At 40.0% G+C, this 19192-nt stretch overlaps 1 protein-coding gene across 1 annotated transcript in view; it reads right to left on the bottom strand.

The window, feature by feature from the left end:
• Nucleotides 1–19192, bottom strand: part of FRMPD4 (FERM and PDZ domain containing 4) — a gene marked incomplete at both ends in the record, with an annotated part of 304338 nt that overhangs the window by 102970 nt on the left and 182176 nt on the right. Inside the window, one exon of the mRNA XM_082335427.1 lies at nt 11223–11339. Within this exon, the coding sequence (XP_082191553.1) occupies nt 11223–11339 (117 nt within the window). The remainder of the gene's footprint in view (nt 1–11222; nt 11340–19192) is intronic.

Genomic DNA, 19192 nt, shown 5'->3' with positions numbered 1-19192 from the left:
ACTTTTCAGTGCACAACACTGATGTTGAGCTAATCTCTTTATGGTTTCCTTTGCAAAGGTAGACCATTAGCTCATCGCTCCCTAGTACGCTGTTAACATGGTGGAATTGCATTTTAATAGGATGCTGGCAACAGGAATCATGCAACAAAATCTCTAAATGTCATTAGTATGAGCTGCCAGAATCAACCCCTCGTGGCCAAAACCAAAATATCTTTTATCAGTATGGCTTTTTGCCAAGTCTCTGCTGTCCAGCTCAAGGCACTAACTGGGTTAAACAAAAACAATAAACCCAGCAGCAAAAGAGAAAATGCTGTACAAAAGGGATTATAAGCAGGAAGAGAAACATGAGGTACCTCTTTAGATTCCAGGTAAAACTGTTGTTCCCACCTGATCGAGCCCAGGGACAGCATTATCTAATACAGTACTTCTAAGAAACTCTCTCCTGTACCTCATAAGCCATTTCTTAAGAAACTTCTCCCATATATCCCTGACTTTCTGATTTTACCTTATGTTTCATCAATATTTCACTACTTCTTCCTTCTACATTTGCTGGATGCTTATGCCAGGAGCTAACTTCAACAGGGCTTCTGCATTTTTGCATGACAAAAGAGTGCCACCATAAACAGATACTTTCTACACTCATTCCTACAAAATGTGCTCGGTATTCATCTTCCCCTTTAGGAACTTGCCAGATGCAATGATTTTTGCATATAACTGCAGTATTTATCATGAATCTTTAACAAAGGCAAGATGCAAAAAACCAAATTGCATTTCAACGTGCAAGGAACGACATTTTAACTTAAAGCTGACAAAACTGGATGTCAGACAACTAGTAAAATTGAAGCAACATCTTTTCATAAGAGCAGAGCTAAAAAAACCTGTCTGTTATACACAGAGACCTAAGCTTATGCTCAAAATGAATAGGGAACCAAAGACTGTATAGACTCCCACAACCAAACCCAGACACCAAAATGCACTCTGAGAGGTTTGGCGAGTTCTGCTTCCCACAGAAAAGGTGCAGTTGTGGGCCCATCTACCACTAGGTCTCTTAAACCACTTTCCAAGCAGCAGATCTGCTCTGCGAGGGTGGAAAGTCCATCCTACCACAAAGAACGAGAACAGCATAATCCCAAGACCAACCTCAGACCAGTAAGCACTGGTGGGAAGCATACACCTTGATCTCAACATCTTGTGAGCTCAAAATATTGACCAAATACTCAGAAAGCAGAGGCACTATTGAGTCTACATCTGCCTAATACAGGAGGAACAGCTGCAGATTGTTTGCACATTGAAGGCAGCTCACTTCCACTTCTCACAGGTTGACAGAAAAGAGTGACAGAAGATGTCCTCATAAATTTGATCTCATGGAAAATCAGCATGGCCCAAAACCATCGGCAGCCATTTCTCGGACCGAAGAGCCTGTGACTACAACAGCCCCCGATCACACTGAACACTTGCTGATAAACCGAAGGTAGGGATTAAGGCTCCCAATTCAGACCAGGTACTTCAGCTTTATGCAGCAGTAAGAAACCATACCACTGTGATCAGAATAGCTCTCCTACAACTGAATCAAAAGCCAAACTGAAAAAAGAAAAACAAACCAACCCTAAACCACATCACTAAAAGCTGAAAACTCCACACACCAGCAGATTTGCATGTCCAGTATTTTTCATAAATACACACGAAAAAGCCAGAGACAAGGAGAAATACATTAGGATTGATTAAAACATCATCCTATGTCGTCACTGAATATCGGTAAGACTATCTGCACTATAACTTTATATGTATATGACACATTAGAAATGTTACTTTATAGAAGAGCTGCAAATAACCATCTTTCCTAAGTGAACTTAAGTTCACTTAAAAATTAAAAGCAAAATGGTGTTATTATTCTGTTCAATTTCTTAAACTACAGCAAAGTTTTTCCATGCTATTTGTATCCTAAATAATATGTCTCTCCAGGTTTTAATTATGAAATGCTAAATAAATCCCACGAGCAAATACTTATTCGTATCTGTCTGCTGAGTTCCTATTTGTAATTCCAGCTAATTACTTCCCCTGTCAGGAAAATATTCTCTGAAGTCCCAAGATGCCACACAAGTACCTCAATCTCTTTCATTTTACGTCTCCCAATGTTCAATACAGAAAATGTAAATTCATTTGGCTACTGCTGGAAGAGTAAGAAACTTGACATAATCTCTGCACTGTCAGCAGGTCTTTACCTTGTGTGCTTAATCCCTGTTACCATGGTGATATTTAATTGCACAGCCACACAGTTTGATTGGTTTATTTTAAATTGAAGTTTTTCTGTGGAATGGCACAGGATCCTAGCGAACATTAGATAAATGGCTTTCAAAATATTGCAGTGAGTCATGTTGTTGTCAGCGGCTAGATTAATTTGAGTTCAGTTAAACTATTTCTTCACTTTAATCTTATACATATACGACAACATACATAATACGAAGATTTTTAGCATTGTATTTGGGAGCTGAGCATTTTGAGTATAATTAAGCAGTATTTTATTGTAAGAAGGGCAATTAAAACCTCAATGAGAATTAAAGTTCAGTAAGCTTTTGTTGGTAGTATCATCTTGCCTTTCTAAAACAAATTACCTTGCTGTTCTACAATAACAATCCAGATAAGAACCTTTTACAGTAGGCTTATACTTGATTTTCTTCATAGAAAACTGTAAATATATTAATATGACAGAAATGAAGCCAAAAGGATAAATACAGCTTCTTCAGAGCTGGCTTTCATATACCTCAGCATGCAGTTCTGTATGAATGACTGCTGGAAAGGCATCATCAATATGGTATTTTCTGGCATGGCATAACAGATAACTTGTTTTAAATTCTGTACATACACTATGATGAACTGGTGTACTTCAGCTGCACTATTCAAACAGCAGCAATATACTGTGCTAATTCTCACCCCTTTTTTCTGCTCTACAACCCAGCTCCAGCACATTTTTTTCTTAATGCTGTAACTGAAGCTCTGGGGAAATTTTCACATAGCCTTTGCTGTGAAAGGTCCCAGTTCCATCACTGAGCATCAGACAGCTTTGCCTTATTTATTTTTTCAAGCTTGTGGCCCCTAAGGTCTCAGTGTACAGCCTGCAGGATTACTCTACCTTTTTGATGTTTCAGGGGCTGTTTTCCCCTCTTTATTTTTAAGGACTATCATCTAGCCCGGTTCTATTTCATATGCAGAGCCTCCATGTTTGCATCACTGGGGATACCAGCACGTGACCCGAGATAAGACATACAGATTCTTACAAACCAGTACCACTACTCTTCCAACCAGCTGCATGGCTTTGCAGAACCAGAACTTGATGCTTTGAATCCCAATTCTGTAAGGACCGCACTCTGTTCTACAGGAGAAATGTTTGAAAAAGCTGGCTCCAACTGGGGCTATCATTCTAACACAACTGTTTACAAGAATTAATTTGTTTTACGCTCCTGGGAAGGGTAGCTTGGCGTACCTAAAGCAATGCTTCTGCACAGATGAGATGCTGTTATGCCATATGAAACATCTACCCAGAAGCATGTGAACTCCAAGAGTAATGAGGATTTCATCTTCTCACCTCTGTACTTTGTGACCCTGGGTTAGGATACCTTGGGTTTTTTTCTATACACATTCTGCTCCAGAAGTTTTATTCTGCTTCCTAATCCACCTTCAAACACACACAAATAACAGTTTTCAGGATGCAATACTTCTCTGAATTTCATGGCATCCCCATCCAGTTTGAAGAAAACACTGGGGACTAGATCAGAAACACTGACTTTGCTGTAGCAGAGGTCCAAAGTACATGATTCCCTGTACTCCACTTCAGCACAATTACATCCAGGCAACCCAAGGCTAATGACTGAGCAAAAAGCTGCTTCTCTTCTGAGTAGTCTCGCCCACATTCATACCTTCTGGTATAACTCCCCTCACCTTTCCAGTGTGAGGAATCTTCTTGGTTCAGCAAGTGATGGTTGCACATGTGTGCAGAGAGGACTGGGAAAGGGCAAGCCAGGAGACAGCGAAGGAGCCACACTGCTGTGGCTAGCTCCTGAGGTACTGCACACCAAATAGCTTAGGTACAGCTGCCTTACAATGCAATGAACTCTCCATTTTTCCATGCTCTAGTCAAAATAAAATAACCCCACAAACCAGCATCTCCTTGCTATTATTCCCTCCATTATAACAATGATTTATCCCGGTCGATATTAACATCATTTTGTCTGCCATATTTATGCCTGCCATATTTTATAGCTAGAGCAACAGTTCTCTGTGGAGGAAGGACAATTGTTAAATCATCTTTTCTTTTCAGGAGGCTGAGCTGATTTAGCAATACTTTCTTTTTCACCATATGCCTGAGTTGTCTCTAGGTAGACCACTGACACAAACAGGTTCCTATATAATTTTCCTTCTTTTCCTTTCTAATTATGCAGGTTTGCTTTAAACAGTCACTTGTGTTTGTGCGTCCTTGCTGCTGCTTGTCTCTTCTAGCCTCACTCCCCCTTCCACCATACGATCCTGTCCTTGAGCAGGTCAAACCCTTAGCAACAGAAAGCAAATTTGTATGCAGTCTGAAAGGAGCACAGTAGCACTCTTTTCTAATAGCACACTATTCCTATCAACAGTCCGTATTAGTGACAAGGGAATTTAAAAAAAAAAAAAAAAAAAAAAAACACAAAAAAAAGAGAGAGAGAAGAAACAAGAATCACCATACCAATCAGACCTGTTGTCCGCCTGGTCCAGTATCCTTTCTCTGACAGCACTCAGTACCCGCTTCAGAGGAAGGTGCAAGAAACCTTGTAATTATAGAATAACCTGATTAATACAGGAAGTTTCGTCCTAGCCCTAGGCAGTCAGCAGCTGACTCACCCGCTTGTCTGAAACATAAGATTTTATATCTGCTCTAATTTTTTTTTAATCCTATGTAATTTAATAGTGCAAGTCTCATTACAAATGTACATTGCAAATGTACATTTGAATCCTATGAAGCATTTTAGGCTTTACTGTAACCTGTAGCTGAGAGTTATATTTGCTAATTATATAGGTTGTACTATTTTTATCACTGTTAAACTGCCTGCCATTCAATCTCATTGGATGTCCCTTTTAGGGACGTGGGAATAAGTGGGCCAGAGAGTGCGATTCCGCTGCCTGTTCCCTCGGCGCCTCACCTGGGAGCGGAGATGCCCGAAGAGGCACACCATAGTCAGCCTTTGGCTTGAGGCATTTATCCTGGCATACGGACTGCCTCCATTCACATCCCTAACCTGAATTGCAAAAAGAAGGAAACGAATCCTCTTTTCGACACCTTGCATAAGTGCAAGTGATCCCACACTAGCTGAGGGAGGATGGAGCAGCAGCGGCAGTGTTGCTCATATTTTTGCGAATGCCACATATATCCTCCAGTGAATCAAGTCGACATTGTTTCTGTACTTGGAGATAACGGAATGTAATGCATTCAGTGAAGTGGCAGAAGGTGGTTTCTGTGAACTTTCATTACGGCCTTATGCACTAAGGTAGTCTTAAGGTACAAATAACATCAGCCTTTTCAAAACCCAGGAAGATGGACAACACTGTAACAACAATCAAGGCTTTCACTATATTTTATATCCTCTGACTGTTTTCAGAACCTTCCAACAGAGCAAATCCCAGAGAAATATTCTGAGAAAGGACAAAACTACAGGTGTGTACAACCTGCAGAAATTATGGACGAGAAGGTCGGGGTAGGGCTAGATATACCAAGAGAAAAAAAAATAAAAGTAAATTTAAAACAAACAAACAAAAATAAGCTGAACGGTCTGATCCTCTTTTGTGCTTATTTATTTTGAAGTAAATTGATTAGCAGGTTATGAGCCTCAGTTTTGCATCTGGTATAAATTAGTGGCCCTTAATAAGCAGGATGCTTGATTGATATGCCATGAATATCATCAATGATTGTGTTCTGTTGCTCCACACAGCTGGCTGGCTATGAGAACTGGGCGTACAAGGAGGACCATGCAGGCCAGGCAGGATGCACGCAGCACGCATAGAGGAACTTCACCTTTCAGAAAACATGAATGAGTTTCCTCTTCTAAGCACAGCAAGCACTGAAAGAATAAGATGAAGACTACTAAAGAAAATTCAGGTAAGTATTTGAGTATAGAAGAATATCATGGCATTGCTGTATTGCAAAGAAATATCGTACTGTTTATGCTTTAAGAATTTAGGATGTTGTGAGCTGCACTAGCTACCAAAGAACACAAACACATTACCTATGTTTTATGTGTAGGTCAAAAGCTGACATTCAAAAATTTCGCATTTCAGGAATAGCATAGCTACCAAGCCAAGCAAGGATGACCAAACTGTAATGATTTCACAAGCCAGAAATCACAGAACTGATATTATATGCAGGATAACATACCTTAGAAGAAAAAAGAATTAAGTTTGCCAGATACACCTGGAAGAAGTCTGGAAGAATTTAGTGTTACTAAAGACAAAAGCACCAGTGAAAAACAACAGCAGGCGCTCAAGATACCAAAATACATTGTGACAAGTTTCAACTGGTGTAGCAACCACGTCATACTAACATAACAAGATTCAGGGAGACTTCCAACAAGCAGGTCTCTCTCAGCTCTGCTGTGTGCTCTGGAGACTGACCTGAGGTTTCTAGCCAAGCCTAATGCTACAGGCTTTGATCTCTGGGTGTGCTTCTTTTTATTTCTTGCCTGGGGTCCCAGCTGTTTGCTCAGTTTGTCCCAGACTGGAGCACAGAAGTAAGCTAATATGCATGAAGTACAGGTGGTCAGGGTCCTTGGAGTGAAATAGGGAGCAAACCAAACTGGTAACACAGTCAGGCCCTGTCATCCTCTCTGAGGCAATAGCAAGAGTTAAAGTAAACATGACCAATAGCATAGCTTGCAAATAAGGATATGGCAATAAGCTGTCCTAATAGACCCATCTGAAAAATTATTTTGAGAGTGTAATAATTGACTGTATCTTACTGGGACCACTGTTGGTTTGAGTCCACACCAGAAAGGCTACACTTTCTTTCATTTAAACTTATTTCACAGTCTCTGGTCTTTATTTGAATGATAGAAGCCAGATCCACAAAAATACCAAAGTATACCTCAGGAATTAAATCAGAATAGGAATCAAAAGGGTATGACTTTTCACAACAGCAAATGTTAGTTCAACTTGCACCTCAGAGTGTAGCTATAAGGCAGTTTAAGCCAACACAAGTCTGTTGCAACCCTGTTCCCACATCAGTCAGATATTTCAGTGTGTCAGCAATGCTCCTCATCACCTGGCATTTGCCATGCTCTGAGCAGGAGGCTGGACCAGCTGACTCCCACAGGTTTCTTCCATAGTAAACTATTCTGCAACTCTACCGGACCATGCGGAGGACTGGCTCAGGGAGCTAAACTGACATAAAATTCATGCCTTTCTCTGTAGGATTGATTTTTTTTTTTTTTATTAGCTTTTGACAGTTTATTTCCCTCTATCACCTCCCCTCCAGGTCTGACAAGCAGCAAGACTGACACAAGGGAAAAGGCGAAAATGTACAGGTCCAAAAATCAGTAAGATCGTAGCAGTGGCAACTTAAACGAGCCGAGATTGCCATGAAACTAAACCTTTTGTGGATAAAATCAGCCAAAACCTTCCTGCTTTGCATGCCATCTCCCTGAAACCCTACATTCACACCAAATGCACTTTCAATAAGTCTCATGGTTGTATTCAAATTAGCATTACAGAAATTTCTCATAATCATATACAACACAGCATATATAATAAATGCGAAGAAAACTGGCCATTAAAATGGTTAAATATACACTGTAAACTATTTCATACTAAAGGTCCAGCTTAATACAGCTTGTGCAGTACAGAAATATGCTGGAAGAATACTAGATGATTGCCGTCCTCCCATAGTGAAATGTATTACTTAGCTCATAAGGCTATTTCAAATAAAAGCGGCAAGTTAAAAGGGAATGGGTGAAGTTATGAAACTTTAATTTACTGCGGCCTGAAGTTAAGAAAAAGTATTTTAGAGGTTTGCAAAATGACCCCAGTCGTGCCGTCTGTACAGAAGAGATAATGAATTGATAGCAACATCTCAAAACGCTTTGATAAAAGGCTCTTCTCACACTTCTACAAAAGTGCTGCCTGGCAATGGAAGCTGCCCCTGATTAGCTCAGGCCATAGGGGCTTTCAGAGATTTGAAAGAAACCAAATTTGCTTCAGCAGAAAGAACAAACATCTCTTCCCATTCACACCTTAAAGCATTTGCACCGACACTACATAATTACTTTCCATTTCACCAAAAGAATGCTCTATTCCTCCCACAATTTCAAAATTACAATATGTCTGCTTGCAGTTGAATGGATACGTACATATGGCACTAAGTAAATTATTTAACTAAAAAGCAGTTAATGTTGTTATGAATTATGTTATTTGCTTGTTCAGAATCCATGCGCACATTTCATTGTGATAATACCTGGTTTATACATCTTTAATCAAAACCAAGCGAAGGATTCGAATTGCTTTTTCAGTGTGATGCAATTTGTTAATCTGTATGGCTATAAAAAGCCTCGGAGACAATATGAAATCCTATCTCATTGATCTCTTTCCTGCCTTTCTTGACATAACTGTCAACAACCATCTCACGATTTCATTCCTAAAATCCAGGGGTGAAAAACGAAGGTAAGAAAAGTAAATACTGTTTTCATTTACATAGTTTCATGTAGCATTTGCAAAAGCAGTCATTTTGAAAGCCGGAGAGGGCTTCTCCTTGGACAAATAACAGGCATTGTAAGGACAGGTACTATATACCTCCACAGAAGAATCGCTGGCAAAGTCACTAGGTGTATTCAGTCTTTGGTCATTCTTCTAAAATGAAGATATATGTCACATAACTACCCAGTCCCATCATAGTAGCTGACCGGGCTGACATTCACGAGTAACAGCGGATAGCTGGTGATCTGGTATAGCAATACACACTTCCAAATGGCTTCTTGGTTTTGTTCCATTTCTGAAGTTACTGGCTTTCAATGCGCCCCAGGGGACTGTCATTTCATCTAAGATTCATTACTACTCTGGAGACATGGCTGGCGCATGTGTTACAGTCAATGCTGTTGCTTTAAAACATTTGATACGAGAATATGTACTATAACTCATGCAAAGTGTGCATACATGGCATTGTTCAACTGGCACCTAAGACTGCTCAGAAACATCTGTGGGCAAGAAAGTCTGACACAAAATATCAAAGGCTTCTGCAGACCACCTTCCTTGGAGGTCTCATTCTCTCCACCCATTAAAGCAGTTTGGTTTTGTTTTTTTTTTTTTCCCCACAGTATGTTATCCACATGCAGAGAAAAATGGAAGAAAGACCAGGGCCCTGAAGAGAACAGAGAGCAAGCACCTTGATAAGAGCAGGGGAAAAAAAACAAAATACAACACCACCACAAGCCTGACATTACTTAAGGCATAATTTGGCACTGCCTATTATAGGTTTTTGTTCCTAGATGCAGTTTTCTGCATTTAAGACAAGGATATGGCACTTTAAGGTACTAAAAGGCAATCCAAAAAATAAACAAAATAATCATTAGCTACTGAGAGTTAGAAAACGTTCCCAAATTGCAAAATTAATGAGTACTAATGCACCGCATTCTGCAAGCCGCAGTTGGTTATAGCTACAGAACAAGTGCAGCATCCCATTATGTGACCAGTGAGAAATAGAGGAGGAATGAAATGTGGTGCCTGTCCTCAGAAGTAGGATATTAATTGTTCACATGAATCTCAGTCACACAGAGGAGCACATACCGACAGTCTGCAGAAAAAATGGACACCCAAGGTGTGCAGGTCCCTTCACGAACTAGAGTAAGAGAAGCAGCAGAGTCACATCTGCACAGTACTTTCGAGGTTCACCTATACTTCTTGACAAGCCTAATTAGTTCAGGCAGAAAACCTATGCTAATAAAGTTACATCGTGCCTGGCATTCAGCTTCACATTGTCCAGCGCTGCACCCGGTCTCTTACAGACATGCAAAGCATGACAAATACATTCAAGGAAGAAAATGACATTTCAAAGTCAGCTTTTGAGCCTTCATTAACCCAGACAACTTGCTCCAATTTGGACAGGTCTGAAATCACTCTAAATCTTGAAAGCCTGCAGGACACCACACTCTTAGAAATCTTGCTTGGGCTCCAAAAGCAAACGCCTCCTAGGAAGCCAAGGCACACACCCTGGGCAAAGCGGGGAGGAGGAGAAAGCAGAGTAACAGGGATCCTCATTCTTCCGCTGTACAACTCTGGTTTTGCAGATGAAGGATCTTGAGTGAATTAAGGGCTTTTAATGACCAATTTAAAATAAGTCTCATCCTTTTACTCTGTGTTAAAGAATTGTAATTCTCATCTAAGACTTTTTAAAACATCTATGACTTTCTAATCAGACTAATAAACATTAAAATTAAATACTAATTAAAAAACTACCAACTCTTCACATGAGCAGAATGAAAATGTTAGCCTTAAAATAGAATGTAAGCTAAAGCAACTAATGCCACAAAATCAAGCAATGGTTCTGCTAACTCATCACCATCACCCCTTTTTAGCAAAGAAGTTGCAAAACCATGTAAGAGTACATTTGCTAGAACAGCAAACTGTATTTTATCCAAGCCTCTTAAGTGATTTTAAAGAATAATTATGCATGGTTTTCACTGGGAAAAGAAAAGCCAATTTTGTTTACGATCACATCATCCACATTGACATTTATTTTGCAAACTTTTACATTCAGAGCTAAAGGACTATGGGAAATCTAAGAATTAGGATATTAACTATACAGGATGAAAATATATGCTTTCTCATTAGCAATATAATGAATATATTAGACAAACTAAAAGAGCTGACATGGCAGAGATGGAGAATTGTTAGTCCCAGTCAGAACTGACCTTTTGCCTCATTCTTTAAACATGGCATTTTAATTTTTATTTTTTTGTTAATGATATTTGCTGTAATTCCTCAACGAATTACAGGCCCTTATCAGCGTTTTCTTGGGTAAATGAAATCACCAAGTACAAGGTGATCACAAGGCACAGTAAAGTACAGTCAGAGCTATCTCTGTGCAATACATCAAAACAGTTGAACATTAACCGTGTAGAGCTGAAGCAGGAATTAGGATTCCAAGGAGATACAGGTAAGAGCAGGGCTGCAGCACTGTCCTACAGACTGCAAAGCTCACACTGCCCACTTACTTGATGAAGTAGTCTCTTCCATCTCTGTTTGCCGTCATCTCCCATCCATAAGGTGTCCCCTGGTTCAAGCTCCAGGTCCCCGAAGGGTGAGGCCAGCCTGAAGACTTGTTCCTGTGGCTGCAATTTTGGAGTCGGGGGGAGAAAGAGAAAGGGGGGGGGGGAAGTTATTTAGTTATTTGTCTGTTGTATTTATTCTTCTAATTTACTTATTTCACATTCACTTGGCATCTGAATACTTTCAAAGTTGTGAAAATTTGCAACCAAAAGCCAGGCAAACAAAAACAGGTTAGCAGCCCTACTTATATTTGTAATATTTTCCCAGTAGGTGGAAAGATACACTGTCACTTCTAATGCTCCTTGAGCCCAAGCCTTTGGCAGGTGAATCACTCCCACACCCACAATACTCATTTTCAATAGTTTTCAGTACAACAGAGAGCATTTTCATTCATCGCCATCCCCTGGTCAAATACCAGTTCTCAGTACCGTTTTAGCCAAAAAAACCCAACGAACCAAAAAACCCACCACGTGGCTGCGCATCACACACATGGTGCGCTACCTAGCACAAGAAGGAACCTCAACACCCACTCTCATTGCTAGCAAACCATGTTTTGTTTCATATGTCGGAACAAAGGAAGACTGTAACACTTCTGTATACGGATGCTAAATTGACTCAATATGCAGGTGTTGCACGTGATCGTTATCCATTAAGCTCTTCCTCCAAATAACTTTTAAAAGGCTGAAGTATCTCTGAGCACACACACTGTTACATACCACTGCTCGAGCACTCTCTGCTAGTATTCCCACTTCTGAGCAAGGGCCAAGTCATACCATCTTAAATAAAGGAGTAGCTTACACAGCTCACCTAACTAAGGGAGATTCAGCAACACTCCCAACTGACAGTATTTCCCCACTAGATCTGAAACATTTTGTGAGATGCCACCTACTGACTGCATACACAAAAAAGGTACAGCTAGCAAGAATCCCCCATAGTTCCCCGTAGGAAACCCCAACTTTTGCACTGATGTTTTACCCCTCAGTTGCAGGAATTAAGCTAGATGTTACTGCACATTCCCACTTTCTGCTGTGGGACTTACAGGTACAGAAGGCAACAAACAGGTCTTTCAGCAAAATTAATCAAGTCGTTAATATTTATGTACAATCTGAAAAAAAGAAAGAGCAGGAAAAGGATGCAGGGCAATCAAAGATGCTAAAGACCATCTGAGAGTGCATCACAGACAGGCAAAGATGAATCAGCACACAACACTGAATACAATCTGAAATTTAGACCTGCAAACCAAAACCACACAAAATAAGAGCATGTTTTGAATTAGTTGCCTTCTCCTTCCCTGCCTTTTCTCCACCCATCAGACATATTACAGCTTAGTTTTACTTGCTAGTTATTTAAGTTCAAATGCTAGCAAGGAACTTACTACCTCTTGCCTTAAATAGAGATGTAAGAACTTATTTCCTTTAAAGAAAAAGAGCGCAATGTAACCTGGCGAAGACTGTTCTGAAGGAGCAGAACTGGTCTCCACGGACAACTCAACAATTCATTGCAAATTGCTAAACTCAACGAAGTTGTACATAGCGAATCTTTCCCAAAGGGGGAATGCATCATTAAAAACAAACTAGCTACTTCCCCCTCCCCCTTTATTTCAAGGATTAATCACTACTGAGAAAAGATATGGTGCTTCAAACTATAATTTACATGTAAAGTAGAGCATTACAATGGAGTGCTAGATATCATCTGATTTACCAATTACATTAAGTACTCTATCTTCAAGGAGTAGAAAAACATTTCTGTTAGCATATTCAAACACTGGTATTTGCCACAAGACAGGGCTTAAGTCTAATATTTGAACATGCTAGAAATCTTAATAAAATTACAGTAACTCATGGCTAATGAAACACATAAATGTCAGGTATGCTACATTACGCCAGATAAATGCAACTAACCCATTCCCGATCAAAGGCATGAATTAAAAACCAGGCATCCGAGAAAAAAAAATAAAATACTTTCAACACTGTCTTATGCGGTTTCATGTAAAGTTGAGCTTAAGCATTCCTGTTTCTCCATATGCTTGACAGAGGGAGAAGAGTGGTCCCCTCCTTTAGATGGGAGCCATCCTACAATCTAAGAATGACGGCTTAACTACATCCATAGACTTCAAGATACACTTGAGAGTATTTGGGATCCTAAACACTGCAGTTAACTAAACAAAGTAGAAAGTAACCTATTTTATCTAGGCTATAAAGGGATACTCGTGCATTTAACACTTTTCACTTTAATTAGATGTGTTTCACAACCTCTGTGCTATAGTTTCTCCACCTGTAAAATGGGTACAGTGACATTTAAATTCCCACGTAAAGCACATCAAACTTCTATTATCAGATAGGAGCACAGGGCAGTCATGATGATCAATACTATTACTCTCTGCATTCAAACTAAGGGCTCATCTTTGTATGGATTATAACATTAGTGGATTTTAAGGCAAATTTAATTCCCTTGAAAGCTTTCTTTGAGCCCTTAAAACATCAATGGTGTCAGAACCTATCAAATATGATGGGTAATAACTGTCCTACTTAACTATAGATATGTCTATATCTGATCTAGTCCTCCAGACTTTCTTATAATCAGTGGGAGAGAAATTAGCACTTGAGACACTGTATACATCTACATTAGATGTGTGCAAATTCGACCAGGTGGCTCCACACACAGGAAAAACAAATACTCACAGAATGCCTCCTATAATCATTGCACAATTCAATAACAAACACTCATGTCATAACAACAAAGCAAGGTTTTTACACTCAAAGGTGAGTAGCACTAGTGATTCCCAGCTGCCTGTATAGTCGGAAAAAATAAGAGAATAAACTGAAATATTTCTTTTTATACACCTCCATCCACTTGTTGAATATTATTCCACTTTGCAAGGATTCTGTTCAGTGGCCACTACAAGGGGCAAAAGATGGCAAAGACGAGATAAATGCCAGAAGGAATATCAAAGTCTCTGGAGGAAACCATAAGCAGGTCAGGCATTTCACCTGGGGGAAGGACAAAACCATCTTGGCAGGCTTTAAGTCAAAAGGATACCTCAGTGGTGAGGAAGATCATCAGGCCATGGGAGATCCCGGTCCAAATCCTACCTCCCTGCAGGTGATCTTAGATAAATCGCTCAGCTCACTGATCACCATTTGCCACGTCCTCCCCTCACAGGCAAAGGAGGAGGAGCACACCAAGGCTGCCTAGGTTTCTGGAAGACCTGCACACTTCCAAAGACCAGAAAGATAAAGAAAATGCGCCTTCTAACGCAGCAAGCCTGCCTGCAGAGAAAGCACTGGCACCGCTGTAACTCGCTGCTTGCTCTCCGTTGCCACCGCTGCTTGCTCACAGCAATCAGCTGCTGAAGTGCCTGTTGCAGCACAGCTCGTAGGTGGCAAACTTCACTGTGAAAGCCTAGGCCAGCATCATGCCAGCAGAGGTCTGAAAACAAGGCAGCATTAGCTATGATATCCCACCAACCTGCTTTTGACATTCTTGCCGCAGAAGTAGAAAATCTGATCCCTCTGAATTGCTTCATATTGAACGATCAGTTCATTAAATCACTGCAGCGTGTGTAAGGAACCAACGGGCCCTAAGGAGGGACCTTCTGACTGAGAATATAAGAGCTGCACCACAGTGAACAACTTCAGGTTAGCCTTATTTCTGCCCTGTGCTTGAGGCATGACTGAAACATGAGTTCATATATGAAGTCTCCTGTACGCGACATCAGCAGTATGCAACTTACATGGTATGCGGAAGATACTCAGAATAAACCATGGCACAAACAAGAAGTGAAAGTCTGCAATGGTATCCCACCTCTTTTTCAAAGGTCAAAACTAGAAGAGTTTGAATTTTTAAAGCATATTATTAGAGCGTAATGTCCAGAGCAGTTTAGATAGTGTTAATGCTGAAAGCAGAAAGCAACACTATTCAATTGTTCCAACATTGAAAAATCAAATGTTTAAATTTTCTGGAAAATTCAATAAAAAAATAAAATGGCATCTACAGATTCGACAATAAGCATGTAATATTGCCCCAAAATTATTTTTTTAACCAGCAACTGAAGATTCCTCTCAATAGGTCTTTGCTATAGAAATCTTGATAGACTCTTTAATTGTATCACTTCTATAGCCTAAGCCTGTAAATTTTGTTATAAATGTAGTGCTTCTCCGAACTGGTGGAAATGAAGCTCTTGGGCTGCAATTTTAAAACAGCATAAACTGGCACTGACACAAAAGCATCATTCCCATCCTCCCAGCATCAGACAGTCCTACTTCACATTACAGTTGCTCTTGTGCCAACGCAAGTAAACTGGATCACCTTAGAACTAGCGGCTAGTTTATCCAGACTCATCTCTGCCTATTCCATGGCCTCACAGATGGCCACATGGCAGGAAAAATGAAGGGCAGGACAAAAACTGCCTGCTTCAGGTAGTCCTCAGGCAAAGACAAGACAGAAAGTGCTCGACTAAAATGGAATGCCCCCACTTTATTTATAATATTCAGTGCCTACTGGGGCATAACACTCAGTATATAGAATTAGGGTGCCTATCAACCCCAAAGATAGACATCATGTTTACATCTACCCTTCTCCATGGACAAGGGATACAAAAATCCTTGTTTCCTTAGGAATGAAGTTGGACAAAGAGTTAGGAGGTCTGCCTTATCACTGGAGTAGTCTTCACTCCCTTGCCCAAGAATCCCAACTTGCACTCTGCTGACAAATTTAAAACAGCAATTAAAGGTAGTAGCAACCTTGAAATTTTTCTTTTTTTTTTTTTTTTTTTTTTTTTTTTTTATAATGATTTGAAGAAGGCAGAAACCTGGTTAGCCTTGGTCATAGTGAACTTCATTCCCACTCTCTGCAACCTCAGGGAGATGGCTATCCTTGCAAAATGATCATCTTTATAGGCCTGGATTGATAAGTCCTTACAGTGACAGGTTGCCTCTTTGGTAGAAATCCAGAAGAAGGTATCTCAAGGAGTTGAAGACCATCTCTGGCATTTAGGGTCTCAGTGAAGAGTTAGAGATTCAGCTCTAGTCTAAAGTAGACATCTGAATTCGCAAGCTTTCTACCTGTATTCACTAGCTCTCCAATGACTCCAATTTGAAGCTTTGACATCTCACTCCGTGTAGACACCAACATTTGAATTTCAAGCATAGGAATCTGGAGGTGAATTGTACATCACCCTCAGAAGAACCCTTTGCAACAAATGGTGAGCCCTTATCTTTAAATTCCTGTATAATGTAATAAAACTGCCAATTCTTGTCACCTTATAATTTATTCCCCATTCTATAGCTCCTTCCAAAACACCAAAGAGCAGCACCAAACCAAGTGCAAACACCTTCCAAGATCCTGGTACCATTAGTTTTAAGTGAGAAACTTTACACTACATTTACCAAATGAGCTTTTTTAATCTCAACAGTTTTAGAATTTTGGGGTAGATACAATCTATCAATTGGTTACTGTTTGCTTCAGTGATCTGATCTCTAAGATCACCTACCAACTTTTCAAGTTGGTGCATAACTTCAATAGTCCCAAATAAAGAGGCTCCCTTTGGAAACCCCCCTCCAACACATGGCTGAAAAAAATACTTATCTTTCTTTATCCTGTGGCCTTATTGTCTCCAAGTGTTGCTTTTATTAATGAGTATCTGTTAGCTCACAGACTCTAGCAAAGGCTGAAATCATCCATAGAGTTTCTGATAGAAATCTTCATAATTGTGTAAAATCTCTGTATGTGGAGTATGTATAATTTTCCTAAATATAAATAATTTGACATATTAATATTCTATGCATGTTTCCTCTTTAGTTATTAGTAACTTTTTAAGCATCTACCTTGGATTTCCTCTGCTGGATTAAAATAGTAGGATTATATTCTAATCTTCTTTTAAAACAATCTCTTGAACAACACAGCTGTAACTGCAGTGCATGACTAAAGTTACAGAAGTTGTACTATGAAGATTCACAGTATAATGCTGTGTTTACCACTTGGCTATTTAGTATTTTGGAATAATCTCATTTAATATCTTGGTTATTCTCGTAGTACTTTCAGTTCTCTGCCTCCCACATGCCAATACTGAAGTCAGTCCCTCTCCAACCTTCATAAAAGGAAGACATCCTGAACAAAAGCCACATTACACTCCCAGAAGTTGATTACGAAGGGAGCGGGGCTCCACAGCACCCCCCAGGAGGTAAGTCTAGCCACAATGATCCCTAGGAGGTACCAAGAGGAACACCAGAAGCACAACACTTCGTATTATTAGTTTCGAAAAGTAAAAACACCGCACCTAAAGTATCTGCAGGGCATGTCTACCTGGGAGTAAGAGACACGCTTGCAACACAAGCGGAGTTCAATAATGGTCTCTCTATGATATTTAATCTTCCACTGCCTCAAGAATAGAAACCTGCTTTCTCAATCCAGTCCTCACCTACTCCTGTCCCAAAAGACTACCACACTAAGCGTACCTCCATCCTACCATTTTAACTTGAAAAAAAATGAGAAAATGAAAGTTTTAAAGACTTTGTAGCTACACTATCAAGATCAATCATCATACCCTGCTATTGAAACTCTCCTGAGGGGCACTGTACAATAGGACAGATGTGATGGACAATAATTTCTGGATCCAAGATCAAGGACACTCAAAGGCTTGCTGTTTCTGCACAGACAAGTCCTATAAACCCCCACAGAAGTAGTCCTATCAGAAATACAAGAGAAGAAAATGAACTGCCCCAGATGCACTCTGCTGTGCTAAAAAAAAGAAAAAATCATACTGAGCTTCCTATTACTAAATCACGTAAGTCCAAGAGGGAACCCTAATGTCTTCAGATACCCACAGAGTCAGACACCCTTCATATTCTACAACCTACATGCTTTCAAGTCTTTTGCCAGAGGAGAAAGCAAGGGGGTTTTAGTCCTCATATAAGCATGTATTATTTTTGAACTCCTAGAAACTGTTTCAGTCTAAAGAAACCTGAGGAGTATCACCCCACAAGGGAGCTCGGAGTTTCAAGTTTGTAATTAAGACAAATATTAAAGGTAGAATCACTGTCCAAGATTGTTTTTCTTATTTAACCTTAAGAACTAAGTGCTAGAAAAATATTTTTGCCTTGTGACACCTGTCCATCTCAATAATCTTGCAACACACAGCCATATTCTGGGCAAAGGTAGAATAACGTTGTAATACCTTTCAGGCTTGTCCTGAATTTTCTCTCTGGATCACACATCATCAGATAAACACAAATGCTATGCAGAAAATAAAGACACCCACCGCTCACCCACCCCACCCCCCCTTTCAATCTGGTCTTAATTAGTACCTTCTCTTAGTTTTATCTATTTTTCTAGTAAGGACTACAACTAAAGCCAGGCTGCCTTGGGCCAGTTGTTCAGAAACTGTCTCCAGCTGTAAGTGTCCCTTTCTTAGCAAGAGGACCTAGGCAGTAACTACTCCCCAAACTCTGATGGAGCAAATAACTCTGCACTTTCCACCCCTGACCCTTCCCACCTTCCACTACAGATGCTGCGAAATTCTGAGTAATTGAGAAAGTACCACTCATTCTTACTCCAAACCAACAACGATGCTAAAGGCTCCACTCAATCTATAAATCCTTCAGTGGAGCAGAAAAAACCAAAACAGCTACAACTCAAAACTTCATACTGAACTCCTCTACACCAGTTTACAATACAGTAGGGGAGATGCATTTCTAGAAAATCCTGTCAGCCTATTTTTTTTTTTTTTTACACAGATTACATTAGCTTCCATCTCCTCAGTGCCTAAAACTGAGATTTCTAAATGACAGCCTATGCCAAAGATGAGAATAGGAGGCACTCAAATGAATTCCTCCTCCACCAGTCATTGCTACTGCTGCCAATCATGAGATAATGAGGGCCCATGGCCATGTAGCTGATCAGAAAAGTAAGGGATCCC

Source organism: Platalea leucorodia, assembly GCF_965183815.1.
Source record: "Platalea leucorodia genome assembly, chromosome: 2".
In the NCBI taxonomy this organism is placed as follows: Eukaryota; Metazoa; Chordata; class Aves; order Pelecaniformes; family Threskiornithidae; genus Platalea; species Platalea leucorodia.
The sequence above is the reverse complement of the archived record's forward strand: the minus strand, read 5'-3'. Positions and strand labels throughout refer to the sequence as shown.